Source organism: Hippocampus bargibanti, linkage group LG09 (assembly GCF_051943395.1).
Source record: "Hippocampus bargibanti isolate YZ-2025 linkage group LG09, ASM5194339v1, whole genome shotgun sequence".
Classification (NCBI taxonomy): Eukaryota; Metazoa; Chordata; class Actinopteri; order Syngnathiformes; family Syngnathidae; genus Hippocampus; species Hippocampus bargibanti.
Genome location: NC_142742.1, coordinates 4,129,280 through 4,152,004, shown reverse-complemented (window position 1 = coordinate 4,152,004; position 22,725 = coordinate 4,129,280). Strand labels below are relative to the sequence as shown.

General features: G+C 38.9%; 1 protein-coding gene across 2 annotated transcripts; it reads right to left on the bottom strand.

Annotated features, from left to right (window-relative positions):
• Window positions 1-1,594: 1,594 nt before the first annotated feature.
• Window positions 1,595-22,656, bottom strand: usp40 (ubiquitin specific peptidase 40). 2 transcript variants are annotated; one of them, XR_016116046.1, is made up of 31 exons: window positions 21,939-22,656; window positions 21,805-21,872; window positions 21,609-21,722; window positions 18,999-19,163; window positions 18,772-18,918; window positions 16,686-16,829; window positions 16,459-16,587; window positions 16,280-16,387; window positions 14,991-15,098; window positions 14,702-14,845; window positions 13,814-13,949; window positions 13,660-13,741; window positions 13,368-13,539; window positions 12,205-12,286; window positions 12,059-12,129; window positions 10,856-11,247; window positions 10,502-10,652; window positions 9,475-9,523; window positions 8,339-8,398; window positions 8,042-8,130; window positions 7,845-7,934; window positions 6,964-7,000; window positions 6,821-6,885; window positions 5,542-5,616; window positions 5,253-5,444; window positions 5,056-5,171; window positions 4,810-4,875; window positions 3,442-3,652; window positions 3,004-3,079; window positions 2,802-2,893; window positions 1,595-1,973 (listed from the first exon to the last, which is right to left on the bottom strand). XR_016116046.1 is itself a non-coding variant. In XM_089004769.1 (31 exons), the coding sequence occupies exons 1-31, from the start codon at window positions 22,147-22,149 to the stop codon at window positions 1,886-1,888; spliced, it is 3,750 nt and encodes a 1,249-aa protein (XP_088860895.1). In that variant the 5' UTR covers window positions 22,150-22,655; the 3' UTR covers window positions 1,595-1,885. The 2 variants fall into 2 exon arrangements, 1 of the variants encoding a protein (XP_088860895.1); XM_089004769.1 differs by having other exon boundaries at window positions 2,984-3,079; window positions 21,939-22,655.
• Window positions 22,657-22,725: the final 69 nt, after the last annotated feature.

The following is a 22,725-nucleotide window of genomic DNA, read 5'->3' as shown; positions in this document are numbered from 1 at the left end:
ATAGAAGGAATAAACTGCATTATTTATGGTGATTACAAGTTTGCTATGCATCACCATCACCGACGTAACAGTGAATTTCAATATTCCATAACTAAATAAATCAAACAAAGATCCAATCGGAGAAACGTTTGTTTCCATATGAACTCATTCACTGCCATTCACAAATGTATTTATTTATAATTAAAAATATGAGGTACAGCGCCATTCTCAAAGATGTTCGGGGTTTTTTTTTCATGCGAGGGTGCCAATAAAGCGCTGGTCATGGCGTCTGGCAATATTTTTTTTCCCGTCCACAAGGGGCAGCATTTCCCTTTTTTCATGTTAGCGCTTTGTTCCACCTTCAGCTGTTGATAAAGCGCTATATAAACCAATATGTACGTATTGCATTGTATTTTCAACAGCCGCCCTCATTTCAAGCTCATATAACTCCAGACCCATATAATTTAGGAGTTAACTCTTTTTTTTCTGATGAAAGAAGAAAGTCTAATGTTTCATACGCTGCATTGAATGTTTATGTCATCTTAAAACTCAATATTCTGTGGGTTCTGGAATTTGAGTGACAATGACAAAAACCCTGGCACTTGAGTGGACAAATTATTGCACATCTGGCAGTGAATGAGTTAATTATGTTATCAATGATTTTGTTAAGTACAATAATTTACCTTCCGAAAAAAAACGTTTGATATAAATATTTTTTCTTTGGGAGGTGCTGGAACGGATTGATGGTATTTCAATTCATCTCAGAGGGGAAAGATGATTTGAGATACAACCATTTTTAGTTAAGAGTTCACCAGTTTTAAAAACTGTGGCGAATCCTATTACCCGAGAACAGGATTTCGATCTGCAAACGATACAATAACAATAATAATAATAATAATAATAATAATAATAATAATAATACTAATACATTTCATTTCTAAGCACCTTTCAAAACTCTCAAGGTTACTTTACAGTCACACAATCAGTTTTTTTGTGGGTGAGCAGCGGCAGCCACACGCGCCAGCGCTCACTCAACCTGAAAGTAACTTAAACAGATAGAAAGCTAGCTCGCTAGCTAATTGATAGCAAATAATAATAATAATAATAATAATAGTAATAATAATAATAATAATAATAATAATAATAATAATAATAATAATAAATTTCATTTATAAGCGCCTTTCAAAACTCTCAAGGTCACTTTAGTCACAGGATCAGTTTTTTTTCCGGTCGGTGAGCAACGGCAGCCACATGCGCTAGCGTTCACTCAACCCGGAAGTAACTCAAATAGATAGCAAGCTAGCTAGCTAGCAAATAGATAGCTAATAGCTAGCGAATAGTTAATAGCTAGCGAATAGATAGCTATCAGCAAGCGAATAGATAGCTAATAGCCAGAGAATAGATAGTTAATACCTAACGAATAGAACACAAATACCTAGCGAATAGATAGCTAATAACCTCGTGAATAGATAGCATCCTGCTAATAATAATAATACATTCAATTTCGAAGCGCCTTTCAAAACTCTCAAGGTCACTTTACAATGCTAGTTTCACTAATGTGAGAAAAGGATACTTTACGGCATGGGACTTTTAATACTTCCTGATTTGTTGGTGGTTTTATCAGATTTGAAAAATTAAAATTAAAAAAAAGAGGGGGGAGGGCATCCGAGGTAGACAGCAAGGCAAAAAAAAAAAAAGTGAGGTAGGGAGGGTAAACGGCACCGACGCTCTGCTCGTCAATGTACAATAAAAGGCCTCTTCTTGCCTCTCTGTATTTTTAACAGCATTAATGACATCATCTCTTACCACTTTATGCACAAGAACCGTATTATTGAGTCTTTCACCGGCTGCTCAATGAACCCTGTGACCTGGCCAGTTATGATTGGAGGACGCATCCATCTTGTGCTTAGTGGCAATGGCTACTGAAGACGCCCACATTGATGGACAGCGGCACCTCTGGCCTCTTGGACGCCTTTGAGCTTCCAGTTTGCTGTCTAAAAAAAAAAATTAAAGGACAACCGACATCACTTTTTTGTTTTTTAACTGACATCAGAAAAACGTTTTATAGCATCTAAAATACCCAAAACACGCAGTATGATATTTTTAGTCAAATGCAAAACACCAATAAAAATGACTTAAAGTGTCCAAAAGCTGCATAAAATTGAGCTGCAAATTGGGCATTTTCAGAAAGTCCCGCCCCCAGTTCGTGACGTCACGCCAAGACGTCTTGCATTGCTGGAGAATCAAAACAATGGCGTCAGATTCGGAGAATATGCTTTCTTGTTACACATCCAGTTATGAATATGATTCAAATAGTTCTGAAGAGGAAATCATACATGTTTGCAATCGATTAAAGAATTTATTTGTGCCATTTTGAGCAGGCTGATAAATTCCTTATATGGCGCTTGGACGCCCCCTTCTGGCGGCTTTTGGGTGCAACACGAGGTCCCCAGACCAAACAAGTACAGCAAAATACATTGACGTGATGGTAGGACCGCTACAATGCGTCTTTTTTACAGTCAGGAGCGGTGCTTTAGTGACGTCACGTACGGACTCGTCACCAACTCAAAAACAAGACTTCCTGAATATTCAGCGCGAGTCTTAAAACGTGAAATATAGCTATATGCAGTGGAATCTTATTAAAATGAGCTCTATAGAAGTCATTTGAAGCCATTTTACAAATTATGGACACAACTTGTCCCGAGACGTCGGTTGTCCTTTAAATGTTTATAAAAATTCAATTGCTCCATAATGAGGCACAAAAAATATGGATTGATTCAAGCAGCTAAAAAAGTAAAAATAATTTTTAAAAAATATGCTACCTGGTGGTTTGTTGTTCCGCCTGCTTTCCGAGGCCCTGCTGGGTTTCTTTGTTCTCCAGAGTGTAGAAGTTCTTGTTGTCAATCAAAAGGTTCTGCAAATGGGGAAAAGGCAAAAAATTCCAAAGTAGTCCATGTATTTTTTTTCTTCAAAATTATGTTTCTTTTAGTTTTTTTTTCTTTACCCTGACACCTATCACATCACCATCTTTGAGATGAAATGGTGCTCCTAATAGGGAACCTGTCTTTTTCTTCTTTTTTTTCTTAGATGGCTGCACGCTCTGTGATAAAAAAAATACAAATAAAAAAATACATTAAGTGCAGTTTATTCCAGCTATTCTTGAGGAAGCTGACCAGCATATAGTCATAAAGATAAATGCAATAAAAAAAAAACATCTTCTGGGGAGGTGGGGGTGACAAAAATTACATTGAGAACTTGTTTGACCTCTACAGTGGTGAGGCCAAAGCGCAATTATGAAAGTAGTTCACTACTGCCACCTGGTGGACTCGATGTGCGTCTGTAATACTACTACTACTACTACTACTACTACTACTACTACTACTACTACTACTACTACTACTACTACTACTACTACTACTAATAATAATAATAATAATAATAATAATAATAATAATGTCTCACCCAGCTGCCGATTTCCTCCCAGGTGTGTTTATGTGGTTGTTGCTTGGCTAAGAGAAGAGAGCCAGCAGGAAGGCCGTAGCTTTGGGCCAGGAAGGCGCGTAGGCCGGCAGCCGACGAGTCGCACGACGCGTTCCAGATCAGCTCCTCTGCCGGGTGGTAGCAGCTCTGCCCCGGGATTCCCATTTTAATATTCAGCACTATTTCTTTGGGGCTGCATCAAATCAAGAATGTTGAAATTTATTAAACGATGCAATGATATATATACAAAAATATGAATGGCCTTGGTTGATTCGTATTCATGCACCAAGTTTCACACAATTATTTGACTTTAGTGGTCTTTTGTACAAATTTAACAAATAAAAAAATACAATAATAATCATAATAATAATACATTGCATTTATTATCATCTTTCAAAACTATCAAGGTCACTTTACAGTCACGGGAGAAGTTTTTCTGTGGGTGAGCAGCGGTAGCCAGACGCGTCAGCGTTCACTCAACCCGGAATAACTCAAAAGATAGGAAGCTAGCTAGCTAGCAAATAAATACCTTGCTAGATAGCTAACAGATAGCTTGCTAGATAGCCAGCAAGCTAGCTTGATAGCTAAGAGATAACAAATAGCTAGTTATGGAGATAGTCAGCTAGCTAGTTAGATAGCGCAGAGATAGCAAACAGTTAGCCCGCTAGGTAGGCAGCTAGATATCTGGCTACCTAGCCATCTAGATAGTTAGCCAGCTAAATAAATAGCTAGATACAAAGAAATGAAATAAATAATAATCACAATAATAAATAATAAAAGATGTTTTGTGACAGACGTTTTTCTGTGGGTGAGCAGTGGTAGCCAGACGCGTCAGCGTTCACTCAACCCAGAATAACTGAAAGGATAGAAAGCTAGCTAGTTAGCTAATAAATATCTATCTAGATAGCTAATAGATAGCAAGCTAGCTAGCTTGATAGCTAAGAGATAGCAAATAGCTAGCTATCTAGATAGTCAGCTAGCTAGTTATATAGCGAAGAGATAGCAAACAGTTAGCTAGCTCTGTAGCCAGCTCGATAGCCATCTAGATAGATAGCCAGATAGCCAGCTAAATAGACAGCGAGATAGCTAGATACAAAGAAATAAAATATATAATAACATTAATAAATAATAAAAGAAATAAAATGACACTTTTGTTAAATGAATATTGTAACTTGTGATTTTAAACAAGTCAATGTGTGTAGCACTTCTGAAGACAAGTTAGGTTGACATTGAATGAGTACATATTGTCGGTTAATTATTATTTTTAGAAGTGAGCTGTCTTTTTAAAGTCAAAGAGCAAAACAAGAGCAAAAATCAGACTGTAAAACGAAAAAAGGAAATGTATTTTACCCGAGAGCCTCCTCTTTTTTCAGCCGTTGAACACAAACATTTGTGCCGCTGGTTATCTTTAGCTTCCTGGAGACAAAAGCATCAAGTGACGTTACCATGACAGAATCAATGGAATTTAATTAGTGATAGAGATAATTGAGCAAAAACTGCCAAATATAATACATAATTTATTTACATTTGAAATAAATAATGTACTACATTTTGGAAACTGTAAGCCGAATACTTTCGGGTGAGTAAAAATCATACTTGAGTGTGATTTGATTTCCTCTGAGGACCCGAGCCAATCTGCGTCCTTCCATCTCCCACACACGCAAAAAAGCGGCGTGCACGCTAGCATTCTGAAAAGCTGGAAGCGTTAACACCTGAAGCGCAAATACAGACAGATTGGTTACAAAAATGCTATTTATGTTAGCGTAACGTCATCGCAGACCGTCAGAGTTAACCTGAGCTTTGAGTTCGGCGAGGCTGACGTCCGCTGATATTTCCACCTGGCCGACGCGGAGGTGATCGGACGGGTGAGAATTAGCGTGATCGTCCGTCACTTGCTTCTCGGCGTGGTTATTTTCTGTGTGGTTCACGCCTGTTGCTATGGAAACGGTGTCCCGATGGAGCCATACGGAGAGCTCGAGAAAGCCCTGATAACATAAAAAAACATAAAAAAAATAAAATACAATCGATGATGATACAAAGGGGGACAAACTAGGAATTAGAAATTCGACAAGATGAAATTACTTTTGGAGGAAGTCGTCCTGTTGAGATGACGAGTGTCTCTCCATTGTTTATCTTCATCTCTGCCAAAGTGGCATCCTAAGAAATATCAAATAGAAAAAACACGTTTTCCCAGTTTTTTTATGCAATAGTTTATCTTCCGAGCCACCCCATAAATACATTAAAAAAAATATATATAAATATTATTCCGAGCAATATTTTGAGGAAAAAAGTGCTAATCGAGTAAATTAAGAAATAATAATAAAAAAATCCCATGACAAGATTCTAATGAAAGGGGGAAAATTTTACACAAGTTGCAAATTTTAAAGAGTTTTAATTGTGGGGGATTGCTGATAAAGCGCTGGTCAGACCTCTGGCAACGTTTTTTTCCTTTCCAATAGGGTGCAGCAATTCCCTTTTTTACATGTTAGCACTTTGTTTCCGCTTCTGTTGTTGTTAAAGCGCTATATAGATTCACTGTATTGTATTGTATTTTGAACAGCCGCTCCCATTTCAAAGTCATATAACTCCAGACTACTATAACTTAAGAAGTAACTCTCTTTTTCTGGTGGAAGAAGAGACTCTCAAGTTTCTTACACTGCATTGAATGTTTATGTAGTCCTAAAACTCAATAGTCTGTGGGTCCTGAATTTTGAGGTAAAATGACAAAAACCTTTGCACTGGAGTGGACACATTTTTACACACGTCTGGCAGTGAATGAGTTAATTATGTTATCACTGATTTTGTTAAGTACAATAATTTACTATTCTGTTCTTTAGACAAAACATGTATGACAAATGTTATTGGGGGAGTGAGGCGCTGGAACGGATTAATTCTCCCTCCACCTCTACACGCCCTCTGCCCGTCTCACAACGATGGGGTGCAGAGCTTTCAGCCGCTCCGCTCCTAAACTCTGGAACTCACTTCCACCCAACATCCGCAACATTGACTCCCTTCCTACTTTCAAATCTCACCTGAAAACCCACCTCTTTAAACTTGCTTACATGGTCTAATTTATTATGCTGTTTTATTATTTATTGCTTTATGCATGATTTTACTGTTTTGTGTGTTGTCTTTGTTGTAAAGTGTCCTTGAGTGTTCAGAAAGGCGCTTGTAAATTAAATGTATTATTATTATTATTATAATGCTATTTCAATTCATCTCAGAGGGTAAAGATGATTTGAGATACAACCATTTTTAGTTAAGAGTTCACCACAGTTTTTAAAACTGCCGCATCCTATTGCCCGAGATCAGGATTTCAACCTGCAAATGATAAATGGCTTTGCACCAATAATACACCCACCTCATCGTTCAGTGCCTCTCCCACCTCCTCACACCAGTCCAGCCTTCTCAAGTGCCAACAGGTGCCTGAAAAACACCAAAACCTTGGCGATCAGAAAATGTCAATTTGATGGTTAACGAAATAACAGGGGGAATAGAATTTACCTTCAATTCCAGCAGCGTTTAGCACCGTCTGCAGACACTGTGAGTTGAATAAAAAAAAAGAAAGAAAAGGAAAAAAAAAGGGGAATTAGGCTACGTTTAAATCCTTTTCACAATTTAAACCATGCAAACCCTCCTTTTTTAGGACAAGTTGAATATCAACACAACTTTGGAGCTTTCACTGAAGTACTAATAAGTATTGTTGATTTTTTTAAGGATTTTTTTTTCGATATAAGAACAACAATCAAAAAGCCTTTAATAGGCCGACAATGGGGACATTTTCAACATACAGCAGTAAAATTGAAAGGGGTGGGGGTGGAAGGAGTCGAAAAGAAAAAACAACTACTGCATGTACCAAAAAATTGGCAAGTGGTAAATAAATCAATTTGGATTGTATTGTATTGAATTTATCTTATTTTTATATTATACTGCCCCCAAGTGGCTAAAACGCATACAGCAAAAGGCTCACAATGTAAAAACCCTGTTGCATTCTTTGCATTTGTCTTTAATTTAACCTTATGACGCTAGCTAGCTATTAGCTATATAGCTAGCGAGCCAGCTATTTGAGTCAGGAAACATATGAGCTAACTATCTTTTAGCTATCTAGCTATTTATTAGCTAGCTATTTGAGTCAGGAAACATATTAGCTAGCTATCTATTAGCTATCTAGCTAACTATTAGCTAGCTAGATAGCTTTCTTTATTTTTGAGTTAATCCGGGTTGAGCGTGTGGCCGCCGCTGCTCACCCACAGAAAACCATGAGTGTTTTGAAAGGCGCTTATAACTTCAATGTATTACTATTACTATTATGATTAGCATTATTACTATTATGATGATGATGATTATTATTATGATGATGATTATTATTATTGCACATTTTTTACCTCTTTGACGGTGCAGGTCTTTTCTATATTCATGTCCATCTCCTCAATTCCAGCAGGGGGCGGTGAAGCCACAGAAAAGTGCAGAAAAAGCTGCAATAAAAACAAAAGGGAAACGCCATTTATCCAATCACTACTTTATGCTAATTGTTAGGGGTGTTCATAGAGTTGATAAAAAAATGAAAAAAATCAAAACAGACCTGCGAAGGCTGGGGAGCACGGCCCATACAAAGCATCACGGTGGTCATGAGGCGCACGCCGGCGTCCCGCACGCACAGATCCTCGCTGACTGTTCACATCACCAGACGGGGGGAGGAGGCGTCACAACGGCACAACGTTCAAAAGGTAGGAAATGACAAGGCAGCCGCAGCTTTTAAGAATTTAATGAGGTTCGACAATGACAGAGCAACAAAGTGGTGTTTTCTAAATGAGTGGGGGGGGATGGGTGGGTTCGGGGAGTTCCGCAGCCATGAAAAGTCATACATCAAACAGACTACCTGGAGGAAGGAGTTTCCCAGTGATGTCCATCTGTCTCAGGCAGTATTCTTTTTCTGCACCTGGTGAGGAGAGGAATGGAAATTTACCAGAGCAGACTTAAGTCTAAATGAATAGTCAGAGCACGTCCTTATTTAAAGGACAAGCAACGTCTCCGGACAAGTTGTGTCCATAATTTGTAAAATGGCTTCAAATGACTTCTACTCAGCGTATTTTACGAAGATTCCACCGCATATAGCTATATTTTACCTTTTAAGACTCGCGCTGAATATTCAGGAAGTCTTGTTTTTGAGTTGGTGACGAGTCCGTACGTGACGTCACTAAAGGACCGCCCTTGACCGTAAAAAAAGAGGCATTGTAGCGGTCCTTCCATCACGTCAATGTATTTTGCTGTACTTGTTTGGTCTGGGGACCTCGTGTTGCACCCAAAAGCAGCCAGAAGAGGGCGTCCAAGCGCCATATAAGGAATTTATCAGCCTGTGGAAACGGAGGTGTCCACAGGAGGTCGCCATTTTGTGCCTTTTTTTTGGGTGAGCGATTTTCCCCCAAATGTTGCCTCAAAATGGCACAAATAAATTCTTTAATCGATTGCAAAAACGTATGCTTTCCTCTTCAGAACTATTTGAATCATATTCATAACTGGATGTGTAACAAGAAAGCATATTCTCCGAATCTGAAGCCATTGTTTTGATTCACTAGCAATGCAAGACGTCTTGGCGTGACGTCACGAACGGGGGGCGGGACTTTCTGAAAATGCCCAATTCACAGCTCAATTTTTTTGCAGATTTTGGACACTTTAAGTCATTTTTATTGGTGTTTTGCATTTGACTAAAAATATCATACTGCGTGTTTTGGGTATTTTAGATGCTATAAAACGTTTTTCTGGTGTCAGTTAAAAAAACAAAAAAGTGACATCGGTTGTCCTTTAACCTCCCTTACAAAGTGAGGGTGGCTGAGCCGAAATGCCAAATAGTCCCCATCAGCGGTTCTCAAATTTTCAACAACAAATACAACCCATGAAAACGACTTAACTACGGCATACACATGAAGTGAATTATGCCCCCACCCCAAAAAAAATCTGGTTATGTTGCAGGATAGAAAATATTGTATGTCACAAATCGAGGGGTGAGCGTCTTGCCTGGTAGTTGCAGCTCCTTGAGGGCCCTCTGTTTCACCTCACCCAGGAGCTGTGGATAGACGTGCACAAGCACACACACAATGTAAGGTTTTTGATTTTAATGGGTTAAAAAATAGACAGTAAACAAAATGGCTGACCACATGCACACACATGCGCGGACACACGCATGTCAGGTGTTTGATTTTAATTGGTTAAAACAAAAATAGAAAGTAAACTAAATGTCCGACCACACACAAGTATAATGCCAGGTGCTTGATTTTAAGTAGTAAAAAAATAAAAAATAAGAGAAAGCAAACAAAATGGCCGACCACACACACAATGTTAGTTGCTTGAAAAAAGAGAAAGCAAACAAAATGGCGTACCACACACAAGTATAATGTCAGGTGCTTGATTTAAAGTAGTTAAAAAAAAGAAAGCAAACAAAATGGCCGACCACACACAAGTATAATGTCAGGTGCTTGATTTTAAGTAGTAAAAAAAAAAAAAAAATAAGAGAAAGCAAACAAAATGGCCGACCACACACACACGCACAATGTTAGTTGCTTGATTTTAAGTGGTTAAAAAAATAGAAAGTAAACAAAATGTCCGACCACACACACGCGCAGACACACACACACACACGTTAGTTGCTTGATTTTAAGTGCTTAAAAAACTAAAGATAATAATAGAAGGCAAACAAAATGGCTGACCACATGCACACACACGATGTCAGGTGTTTGATTTTAATTGGTTAAAAAAATTGAAAGTAAACAAAATGTCTGACCACACACACACACACACACACACACACACACACACACACACACACACACACACACACACACACACACACACACACACACACACACACACACACACACACACACACACACACACACACACACACACACCACACAATGTTAGTTGCTTGATTTTAAGTGGTTAAAAGAAAGAGAAAGCAAACAAAATGGCCGACCACACTCACACACAAACACAAGCACAACGTGCTTAAAAAAAAAGGGACAAACAAACGAACAAAATGGCCGACCGTATCTCCTGCGGCGGGAACCTTGACCGTCCGGCTGTGTTTTTCGTCGCCTCCGCCAAGGCGACCCCTCTGCGGTTGAAACTCCACTTGGAGCCATCGGCAATCAGACGGCGTCGTCACCGTGATGACGTCTCCGTTCATGGTGAACATGCTAAAGGAAACAAGCGACGAAAGAGCTTTGCTAGGTAAACGACAAATGATGACTTGGAAAAAAAAATGTCTTGAATGCATAATAATTTGGAAGTGTGATTTTTTTTTTTTCGTTTCAAATTACAAAATTATGCTATGTATCGTTAGCATGAGCTACGAACGAAAATCGAGATAAAAATCAAACATTTTTGCACTAGTGCTTACCTGTTTTCAAAAGACTGTGGTTCAAGCACCAGCATGGCGTCTCCATCTTTAAGCGACAACTCCTTGAGGGTCCTCAACATGTCATCGGGCGAAAACACCCGCCACCCGCTGGCGCCCCCGCCCGCCCCGCACTCTCCCCCTTTAACGCCAATTTGCTCCTGACACAGCAAACTACCGGCGGGCTGTCCCAAGGCCTCCCGTACTTCGCCGAGGGTGGCGCCGCCGGCGAAGGCCCTGGGTTCCTTTTTCAGAGCCCCGGCGTCCATGTTGTCGCCGGTCTCGTTGATCGCCGCCGCCGCCATTGGTTCGTCATGCGCCTCCAGGGAGGGTCGGACGACGGTGAGCAGCACGGGCTCCCACTCGGCTCCGGTTAGAATACTTGCACCACATACCTGCAGAAATTTCGCTTGTCAAAAAAAAATTAAAAAATAATAATAATAGTAATACAGTAAAGTCTCGTTATATCGATATTCAAGGGAGTCCGAAAAAATATCGATATAACCGGGACTATCGATATATCCGACCCTGTTTGCATGTAATTTTCTCCGTGCGTGCGTAGAAATAGTATCGATATAACCGGGACTATCGATATATCCGATATCGATATAACGAGACTTTACTGTAATAATCCTGTGACTGTAAAGTGACCTTGAGAGTTTTGAAAGGCGCTTAAAAATGAAATGTATTATTATTAATAAAAATAATAATAATAATAACACGTTATATATTTATTTATATAGCACTTTAACAACAGTTGAAGCTGTAACACATGGGCAACTATCCTATACAGCAGTGGTCTCAAACTAGCGGCCCGCGGGCCAACTGCGGCCTCTGAAAGGATATTTTGCGGCCCGCCTTGATATGAAAGATTAATGTTAGTACGGTCCACATGATTGATATGAATGAAACTTGTGTGTGGAGCTGAACAAGTAGGCAAGATTAGCAATGTTTAGGACAGTTCATGTTCAATATTTTCTTTATGTGAAGAAAGTTAAAGGTTAAAGAAGTGTGAATACAGACATTTGAAACTTTAATTAATAAAAATAAATAACGACAATTTGAAACTATAAAACGTTTTTTTCTGGTGTCAGTCAAAAAAAATAAAAAAGTGACGTCGGTTGTCCTTTAATAGCTTAGGCCACTCTAAATTATTCTGACATTTTTCTAAATTTATTTTGTTAGCATTTTTAACTCGTTTCTTACCTCTCGTCCGTTCCAAACAAACAAGTCAGGGTTGGTATCGATGCCTGCGCTGCACAGCAAGATGCTGTCATCTGTAATAAGTCAAACATCCGCAAAATCAAATAGACGCAGTCGATTGTAACGCGAAAGAGGTGTTCCGTTCGTACCTGCGAGAGCATTGTAGAGGTGGAGACCCGCTGGAAGCGTCTTGGCTAAGGTCAGTACCATGTCGCCTTCCCACTGTTCTTGCTGTTAACGATAAAGATTTGTTTGTTTTTTTTGTCGCTGGTCATAAACTCATTTGCTGCCATTTCTGAATTTATTCGGGAATTGAAAAGTGTGAGCGCCATTCCCAAATTTTTTCAGGTTTGGGTTTTTCTTGTAAGGGATGTCGATAAAGCGATGGTCAGACCTCTGGCAATGTTTTTTCCCTTCTACGAGGAGGCAGCGTTTGCCTTTTGTCCATGTTAGCGCTTTGTTACAGCTTCAGCTGTTGAAAAGGTTTCCTCAGTCGTCATCTGTACTTTTTTTGAAGGTGTCGGATGTTTCGCTCCTCATCCAAAAAGCTTCGTCAGCAAACTAAAGTTGTGCTGGTAGCTCTGGCCCTATATACGGTATATCCCTCATGTCCAGACGTGCGGGTGTCAGACCTCTGCTTTGATAGGTCTCTGCTTTAAGGTTGGGGGTAGCAGAGGACTATTCCCTGAAGCTAATCTGATTATTTCTTTTGTCCTGTCTGATTATGTTCTATGACTGGCTCTGATTGCCCCATTCGCACCGGTATCACCTCATCAGCATGACTAAGCCTACGTGGTAACGATCTAAGCTGTTGGAAGCACGATTGTAATTAAACCTTCAAACCAACATGGCAATTCAGTGAAGGGTTTTGCTATTTTACAGCTGACCAAGCTTTTCGGATGAGGAGCGAAACACCCGACACTTTCAAATTTGTACAGATGATGGCTGAAGAAACCTTTTCATCGATGGACCACTCCTGTACGACTGAGAGCTTACACAGACGAAGCTTCAGCTGTGTATGTTAAAGCGCTATATAAATCAATATGCATGTATTGTATTTTGTACTGCCGCCCCCATTTCAAGCTCAGATAACTCCAGACCCATATAACTTAGGAATTAACTATTTTTTTTTCTGATGAAAGAAGAGAGTCTACGGTTTCTTCCACTGAATTGAATGTTTAGGTAGTCCAAAAACTCAATTACATAGTAGGTCCTAAAAATTGAGTGAAAATGACAAAAACCCTGGCACACGTTTTTGCACATCATCTGGCAGTGAATGAGTTAATTTAAACGGCGTTTTGCGAATCCACACCTCGTAAATAGCTAATCGCAGATCTCCGACGGTTTTTCGTCGATCGAAGAGAAGCGCCGCGCCGGTATCGGGCTCGCCGTTGATTGGCTGCAGTGCTCCGTTTCTCAGTTGGTAGGAAGATGACAGGTGGATACGGATCTCCACGTGGTTGTGGGTGGACTCGTATTCCTCCCTGCAATAGGGGACAATGATGACTTTGATGTCGTTGAAGTCTTGTGGGTTGGAGTTGTCTTTTTAAAAAAAAAAAAATTGCAATTTTATGACTTTATAGGCATTAAAAAAACGCTGGTACCTCATCCGCTGTAGCTTCATGTTCTCCTCCTGAGCCATTTGAATGAGACGATGGGGAACTTTATAGCAAGGGTTTCCGAGCGCTGCAAAGCGAAACGCACATCGGTTTCTTCGGGTTGTTTCCATCGGGTGTTTTTTTTTTCACGTTTTGTTACCGTCATTTGGCCGCTGCAGCTGACTCTTCCTGTAGAACAGCATGTAGGCGCTCTCTTTGCCTTGAAACTGCTTCTGGATATCCGACACCCTGATGGAAGTCACCGTGGAGTCATTCAAGTCAAACCAGTGGCTAGCCTGTAGATGACGGAGAGGAATTTCCTCACTTCACATCCACCGAGAGGGGGGGGCATTTTAACTCATTCACTGCCATTTCACGAATTTATTCGGGAATTGAAAAGCAGGATGTGACGCGCCATTCCTGAATTTCTTCAGGTTTTAGTTTTTCCTGCTTTTGGGGGGTGCCGATAAAGCACTGGACAGACCTTTGGGAATGTTTTTACCTTCCACAAGGGGCAGCATTTTTCTTTTTTTTCCCATGTTAGCACTCTGTTTCCGCTTCAGCTGTTAAAGCGCTATATAAACCAATATACAGTAAAGTCTCGTTATATCGATATTCTCGGGAGTCGGAAAAAATATCGATCTAACCAGACTATCGATATATCCAATCCTGCGGCATGTAAATTTTCTCCTTGCGTTCATAGAAATAGTATCGTAATAAGCAGTACTATCGATATAACCGATATCGATATAACGAGACTTTACTGTATTTGTATTGCATTGTATTTTGGACAGCCGGCCCCATTTCAAGCTCAGATAACTCCAGATCCATATAACTTAGGAATGAACTCTTTTTTTTTCTGATCAAAGAAGAGAGTCGAAGATTTCTTACGCTGTTTTGAATGTTGATGTAGTCCTAAAACTCAATATTCTGTGGGTCCTGCAATTTGAGTGAAAATGACAAAAACCCTGGCACAGGAGTGGGACGCATTTTTGCACATGGTCTGGCAGTGAATGAGTTAACTTCCTTTATTATGGTTTAATCGGACCTCTTCATGGCCCTGCAGTTGCGCAACGGTGCCACCTTCATGGTTTGCAGGACAAGGGGGGTCGATTACGGGGCTGATTGCCTTCAGTGCGACTTGGGTGCCGTTGCTCACCAACACGAAAACGTCATTGTGGGACTGGAGGAACTTTTTCATGGGAGAAAGAATCGGGAACAGGTGAGATTGACCGGACAAATGTACAATTATTCTCGCTAAAGAAATATTTATGACAACTAGAATGAAGTCGGGCACATCCCCACATTTTGCAGGTGACAATTTAAAACACACCCACCTTGCCAATTGGTCCATAGTCTCTCTTAAAGGCTTTGCTCCAGGAGGAACCGACCTTCTCCATGACTTTCTGACCCAATTGGTCCAATCGGATGCTCTTGGATGTCTCCTAAAAAAAGTTATAAAAAAAATCATCACTAATGACACCCACAAGAAAGATTATTTTATTATCATTTATCATTAAGAATTCATATTTATTTATGGTAATTGACCATTTACAATGTATAGTTCATGATTATAAATGTATATAACTTATTATAGTTTATAATTATTGATTTTTAGAACACAAATGATTGTTTGTTGTCAATTGATTATTAAATAAAAATATTAATTAAAAATTAAATTAAATTAAATTAAAAATTATTAATTAATTATTAATTAATTAATAATTAGCGATTAGTAATTGATTACAATTGTTAATAATTAATCATTGTTAACCCAAACTTATCCTGTGACTGTAAAGTGTCCTCGAGAGTTTTGAAAAGCGATTTTAAATCAAGCATTATTATTATTATTATTATTATTATTATTACGCCAAGCGTGCTTATATGAACACAGATGAATTCATGTTAAAAAAAATCTAAATAAAATCAAAACAAAGTATCAAAATGAGTAGTATATAATTAACAATAATTAATGTGGCAAGAAACTTATACTGTGGCTGTGAAGTGACCTTGAGAGTTTTGAATTATTATTATAAATGAAATGTTATTATTATTATTATACAATGTTAATGCATTTGAAAATGAATTTAACTGTTCATATGAACACGCTTGGCATAAATTGGTTCATAATAAAATCAATAATATTAAATTGTTATAATGTTAATTGTTAATTGTGAACTCATTCATTGCTATTCACAAATTTAAAAGGGAATTGAAAATATGACAGAGCGCCATTCCCGAATTTGTTCTGGTTTTGATTTTTCATGCTTGGGTGCCGATAAAGCGCTGGCCATGGCCTCTGGCAATGTTTTTTTTTTCCTTGAACACAAGGGGGCAGCATTTCCCTTCTTTACATGTTAGCGCTTTTTTTCCAGCTTCAGCAGTTGTTAAAACGCGATATAAACCAATATGTATGTATTGCATTGTATTTAATACAGTGCCCCCCCCATTTCAATCTTATATAACTCCAGAACCATTTAATTTAGGAATTAACACTTTTTCTGATGAAAGAAGAGAGTCTAAGTTGTTTTTTTTTTTTTCATTTTTACACGTCTGGCAGTGAATGAGTATAATTCTTTGATATAATTGATCATTTTGAAATATTTTTTTATTTAATTTGCTCTACCTGTTCAATAATAGCAGTGAGGACAGATAAAGGATCATTTTCCGCCATTTTGGTTTCACACACGTCCATCGCTTCCTGCTTGGCTTTTTTTTTGTTACAGTCCTCCTCCTGACAAAAGACACAGAGATTCATTCGGGTATCTAATCCGGCGTTTTGATAGGTTTTTTTTCTTCTCTCACCGCCGGCTCCCAGCAACCAAGGCGTTCGATATCTTTAATGTGAACATGGTAATGGCCGCCGTAGCAACCGCCCTTGTGGATAATGACGGAGAACAGCTCGTAGGAATAATCGGCGTCTTCTCCGTCAGTCTGGAATGACACAAAAGGGGCCGTGTAGCATGCTATTCATTTTAGATTGACAGGCGATATTTTTTACTTGAATTTAATGTAGAATTTGTGGTTAGTACCTGTTCACAAAATGGCCTCAGGTTGATGGCGAGGGGGAAGCTGTAGCGGCCTGTTTCCTTGTAGCGTTCACATTTATTACAGTCAAAGCTGAACCTCAGTAAGGACACCGTCATGAACGGGGGGAGCTTTTTCAACTTGGCAGACTGAGGAAAGGAATAAGTGTTAACTCATTTCCTGCCATTCCCGAATTTGAGGTTTTTTTTTGCTTGGGTGCCGATAAAGCGCTGGTCAGACCTCTGGCAATGTTTTTCCCATCCACGAGGGGGCAGCGTTTGCCTTTTGCCCATGTTAGCGCTTTGTTACAGCTTCAGCTACTGTTAAAGCACGATATAAATCAATATGTATGTATTGTATTTTTTTGTACAGCCACTGCCATGTATTTATATATGTATGTATTTATGTAAGTATTTCTTTATGTATTTATTTGTTTGTTTATATTTATTTATGTATTTATGTGTTTGTTTATATTTATTTATGTAGTTATTTATGTATTTATATAGGTATTTATTGATGTATTTATATATGTATGTATGCATTTATTTATTTAAGTGTTTATGTATTTGTTTGTTTATATATATAGTTATGTATTTATTTATGTATTTCTATATGTATTTCTATATGTATTTCTATATGTATTTATATATGTATTTATGTATGTATTTATTTAAGTATTTGTTTATGTGTTTATTTGTTTGTTTATATTTATTCATGTATTTATTTATGTATTTATTTACATAGTTATTTACGTATTTATATATGTATTTATGTATGTGTTTGTTTGTGTATATATATTTACGTATTTATTTATTGGTTTGGTTATTCATTCTAATAATGAAAGAACTTCCGGGTTGAGTGAACGTTGGCACATGTGGCTGCCGCTGCTCACCCGCAGAAAAAATATCCTGTGACTGTAAAGTGTCCTTGAGAGTTTTGAAAGGCGCTTAGAAATGAAATGTATTATTATTATTATAACTCCAGACACACATAATTTAGGAATTAACTTTGGATTTCAGACAAAATGGTCTTTGTAAGATTGGTTAATGATAAAAAAAAATAAAAAAAATACTGTAAAACAGTTCTAGTACCGCATACATTATTTGAAAGGATAAAAAAAAGTACATACGGAGAAAATGTATACATTGACAGGTATGCTGCACATAAGCTAACAAAAAATATAGCCTACAGTATATCCTCAAAGATTCACACATTTCTCTGCACAAAATCAATATGAACTCATTCACTGCCATTCCCAAATTTTATTTATTTATTCATTTATTTTTTACTTGGGGGTGCTGATAAAGCAGTGGTCAGACCTCTGACAATCTTTTTGTCTCCCACAAGGGGCAGCATTTACCTTTTGTACAGCGCTATATAAACCAATATGTATGTATTGCATTGTATTTTGGACAGCCGCCCTCATTTCAAGCTTAGATAACTCCAGACCCATATAATTTAGGAATTAACTCTGGATTTCAGACAAAATGGTCTTTGTAAGATCGGTTCAAGATTAAACGTAAAAAAAAAATACTGTATAAAAGTTGTAGTACGCCGTACATTATTTAAAATGATAAAAAAAAAAAATGTATACAAATGGAGAAAACGTATGAAATATAGCCTACAGTAATATGAACTCATTCACTGCAATTTCCAAATTTGGTCAGGTTTTGTTTTTTGTTTTTTGTTTTTGCGGGGGGTGCAGATAATGCGCTGGTCAGATCTCTGACAATCTTTTTCTCTCACAAGGGAGCAGCATTTATCTTTTGTACAGCGCTATATAAACCAATATGTATGTATATGAAACGGATTATAATTATAGCATTGTATTTTGGACAGCCACCCTCATTTCAAGATCAGATAACTCCGGACCAATATAATTTAGGAATTAACACTCTTCTGATTAAAGAAGAGAGCCTTAGGTCCCTGACGCTCCGTTGAATGTTTATATCGTCCTAAAAATCTGTGAATCCTGAAATTTGAGTGAAAATGACAAAAAACCCGGCACTGGACAGGACACATTTTTGCAATTCGTCTGGCAGTAAATGAGTAAAAAAAAATGTTTTACCTGGACAGTAAAGTCGTTTTTACCTTGGCAGCAGTGACCAGCTTGTCACATGTTGCACAGCTGTACAAATTATTGCCTTGGAACAACTCCTCCTCCACAAACATGCTCCACAAAGCCTCTTCCAGGCCGGATACGCCGCAGACGCACGCCGTCAGATCCAGGAAATCCTCCTGATGAACGCATTTCATTCGATTGCGTCAAACGGAATTTGTTTTGAAAAGGACACCAATGCAGGGTGAGCGTCGAGGACCTGTCGTTGGCTAACGTTGCCGCATTCCTTGCAGACGATGCTGTTAACGATGGTGCCGTGATACAAGCGGCGGATGAACGTGCTGCCAGAAGTCCCCACTAGGGATTTTTCCAGAGCGCTGAAAAGAATCCGGTTCAGTTCTTGCACGTCGTGTTGATTTGTTCTCTGTAGATTTCACAGGATAAAGACAACAATGAAGAATTCAGCAGGGGGCTACATCGCATTCCGTTCAGCGGTTCGAAACTAGTTAAAAGAGTGTCGATCTGTATTTATGTTCTCATTGTCAAGCTAATATTTTCACACTTGTTTTCATATTCTGAAAAGAATCATAAAATATTTTTTTTCCTGTCATAAATTGATGAGATTAAAATCTTTTTCCTCTGCGGGGTCTGGGGGGGATCATAATTTTGACAGGAGGAAGAAAAAAAAAGTTGCAGCCGGTATTTTCTGATGAAATAAATCATAATCTTGCAGGAATTCCCGGAATGTTTTTTTGGGAGAGAGAGAAAGGCAAGAAGGTCGGGAGTAAAACGCTGTCATGACATGAAACTTTTTATATACTAGGGCTAATATTAATAAATTAGGACGTACAGTAAAGTCTCGTTATATCGATATCGGATATATTGATAGTCCCGGTTATATCGATATTTTTTCGGACTCCCTTGAATATCGATATAACGAGACTTTACTGTATTTTATTGTATTGTTTGTTTAGTGTATAATTGACTCTCCTCTTTCATCAGAAAAAAATAGTTAATTCCTAAGTTATATGGGTCTGTGGTTATCTGAGCTTGAAATGGGGTCAGCTGTACAAAATACAATACATATTTATTTACATAGCGCTTTTACAACAGCTGAAGTTGTAACAAAGTGCTGATTCTATCTATTTGAGTTACTTCCGGGTTGAGTGAAAGCTGGCGCGTGTGGCTGCCGCTGCTCACCTGCAGAAAAACTTATCATGTGACTGTAAAGTGACCTTGAGAGTTTTGAAAGTCGCTTATAAATGAAATGGATTATTATTATTATTATTATAATATGGACAAAAGGTAAATGCTGCCCCCTCATGGAAGGGAAAAAATTGCCAGAGGTCTAACCAGCGCTTTATCAGCACCCTCTGCAAGAAAAAAAAAAAATCCGAACAAATTCGGGAATGACGCTCGACAATATGCTTTTTAATTCTCGGATAAATTCGGGAATGGCAGCGAATGAGATACAAATGTTAGAAAAAAAAACGTATTAAATCAACACGCATTAAAGCGCATTAAATCAACACGCAAGGGATATCAGCTTTTAAAATATTCAAATCGGACGTTTATTGATGTAATTTTAGCCTTGAGGCCGTTTATTTGCATTTCCAACGTTGTGTTGTCAACAACAAGCGTGTCATAACAGAGCCTTTAAACTGGAAGCCTGGTCCTTCCACGACACTCCCCCACTCCGCCCGCTTACCTGGCTTATAAAGTATTGACGCAAGCAACGCAGCTGGAGTGCCTCTGGACAAAATGGAATTGCTCCACCCAACGGGCCTGACCTCTTTGCGGCATCCCATATGGCTTGCTCAGAAAGGCGAGTGCCAGTGATTGATTTATGACGGTAAATCCGAAAAGTAAGCTGAGCCTCGTTAAGTAATAATAATAATAATACATTACACTTTAAGCACCTTTCAAAGCGCTTAAGGATACTTTACAGTCACAGACAAGCATAGGTACTATAATAAATAAAATACAATTATAAATAGAAACAAGAGAGAGAGAGCTACACAGAAAATGCCATGGTTCGTGCTTCGGACTATACCGTGACTGAAAAGTGTACTTGAGAGTTTTGAAAGCCGCTATGCAAATATTGCATTGTGCACAATGACGACAAACGACATCTGGAGCAAAATCCTCAGCAAGGGATATTTACCATAAATTAAGCAAGGGAGCATTATTATATATTATATATATTATATAGGGGAACTTATTTTCCTTTCGTCTTTTCCCTTCAGGGATCGCCACAGCGAATCAGTGTCCTCCATCTTAAGATGTTTGATTTGCATGTTTGTTTAGACCAAGCTTTTGTATTTATACTAGTTTTCTACATTTAAGTTATACATTTGGAGAAAAAAATTGAGCTATAGGAAATTTGATTCATTTAAGTGATTAATTCACAGATAAGAGAACATCACAGATTACATTAATGTGAACCATTTTAAGTCCATTTCTCATACCTGTGAACTTGTAGGTTTTCCCCGTATTTTATACGCTTTTTTTATCATTTTGAATTATGTACGACGTATAACAACTTTTATACGATTAAAAAAAATCTGCTGTTGTCGAGTCTGTCGATGAAGCGTGATATGCGCATGCGCACCACATTGTTTGTATTTCCGTTTCCCTATTTGAAGTCCGGCATTTGTGTTGCAATCGAGGAATCAACTAGTTATAACCAAGAAGTAAGTAAGTAAACTGCATTTCCGCTTGTGTTTTTTTTTTTTTATCATTTCAAATAATGTACGGCATACTACAACTTTTATATGGGACTTGTAATCAATTATAAGGGCAGCTATTTGCCAAGGTTGATAGGTATGCTTTCTCTTTGTCTTGGCAATGACCACACACACATACACACCTCATTGCTGTTCCAGCCAAAGCTGTCAGTGAGGTCAGCCGTGGAGGCGCTCTGTTGGTCCACCAGCAAAAGACAGGCGAAGAGTCTCTGGAGTTCCAGAGGGATGACGCGCACCTGTAGGAATAACCCTTGTAAAATGACACCTCACAGGGGGAAATGACAAGGGTTAATCTTGTACTTCCAGGTCCGTACTTACGTTGGCCCCTGGTTTGTCTTTATCACAGAGACATCCCAATTCATCAGTCCCTAAGGCGAACAGCTCCTCTGCGGAAACGAAAAAAACATATTAACAAGACAACGGGAGTTTTGTGCTCACACCTGCAGCCTCACCTCTGAACTCGGGGGTGAACAAGAGAGTCTGGAGCAGGGAGTTGAGGTAGCACGTCCCTCCCTGGTTCCTGATACCACACAGCTTGCTTCTTCCTCGTGGAGCAGGGGGTTCGTCTCCCGACTTGGCAGATTTGGCCCCCCCAGAGGTCGAGAAGGCAGAGAAACCCGAGGCACCCTCATTGGCATCCTCCTCAAAGAGATTCCCAAACATGACGTTTCGTTCGCTTTGGTGTTGCTTCGAAAACGCGCCACACCGCCTCTCGCTATCTCATTTTGGTCTTGCCCAGTTCACGGTTGACAATTGCCGGACTCACGCGGAAGTAAGATGACTTGACGGGGATGAACATAGCGACAGGCCGGGGTGTGGGAAAGCGTCCGAAAATTCGAACAAACAAGTTCGGCTCACCTGGCCGGGCAGCTCAGATGAAAAGAAACCAAAAACTACCTCTATCAGTGACGGACGACGGTGAGTAAAAAAACAAGCTACAAGCTCGATATGGGGACAGTAGGCAAGTGTTTATCTATACGATTGTATTTATGCCGTCGTTATTTCCGAATTGAGATCTTAAAGCGACCAATGTAAATAAATATGCCGTCGGTGGACAGTGGGCAGCCATCTTGTTTCTATGCAGGAATGTGCCGCGAGGGATTGTGGGTCTTGTAGTTCGACACCCGGCGCGACTCTTTCACACGGTCCGTTTGTATGGCATCGTGACGTCATATCTGTTACGAGCAATTGTGTTTCACTTTTCCGGTTTTGTTTAATACCGCTATTTTTACTATTTTT

What these genes read in the sequence shown, in the direction of transcription:
- usp40 (XM_089004769.1), bottom strand. Translation starts at nt 22,149, where the DNA reads ATGTTTGGGAATCTCTTTGAGGAGGATGCCAATGAGGGTGCCTCGGGT. An exon ending in CAAGGAGCTGCAACTACCAG is followed by an intron (nt 8,399 to 9,474) that starts GCAAGACGCTCA and finishes TCTCCTCACCAG; the next exon opens with GTGCAGAAAAAGAATACTGC. An exon ending in AGACCTGCACCGTCAAAGAG is followed by an intron (nt 7,001 to 7,844) that starts GTAAAAAATGTG and finishes TTCAACTCACAG; the next exon opens with TGTCTGCAGACGGTGCTAAA.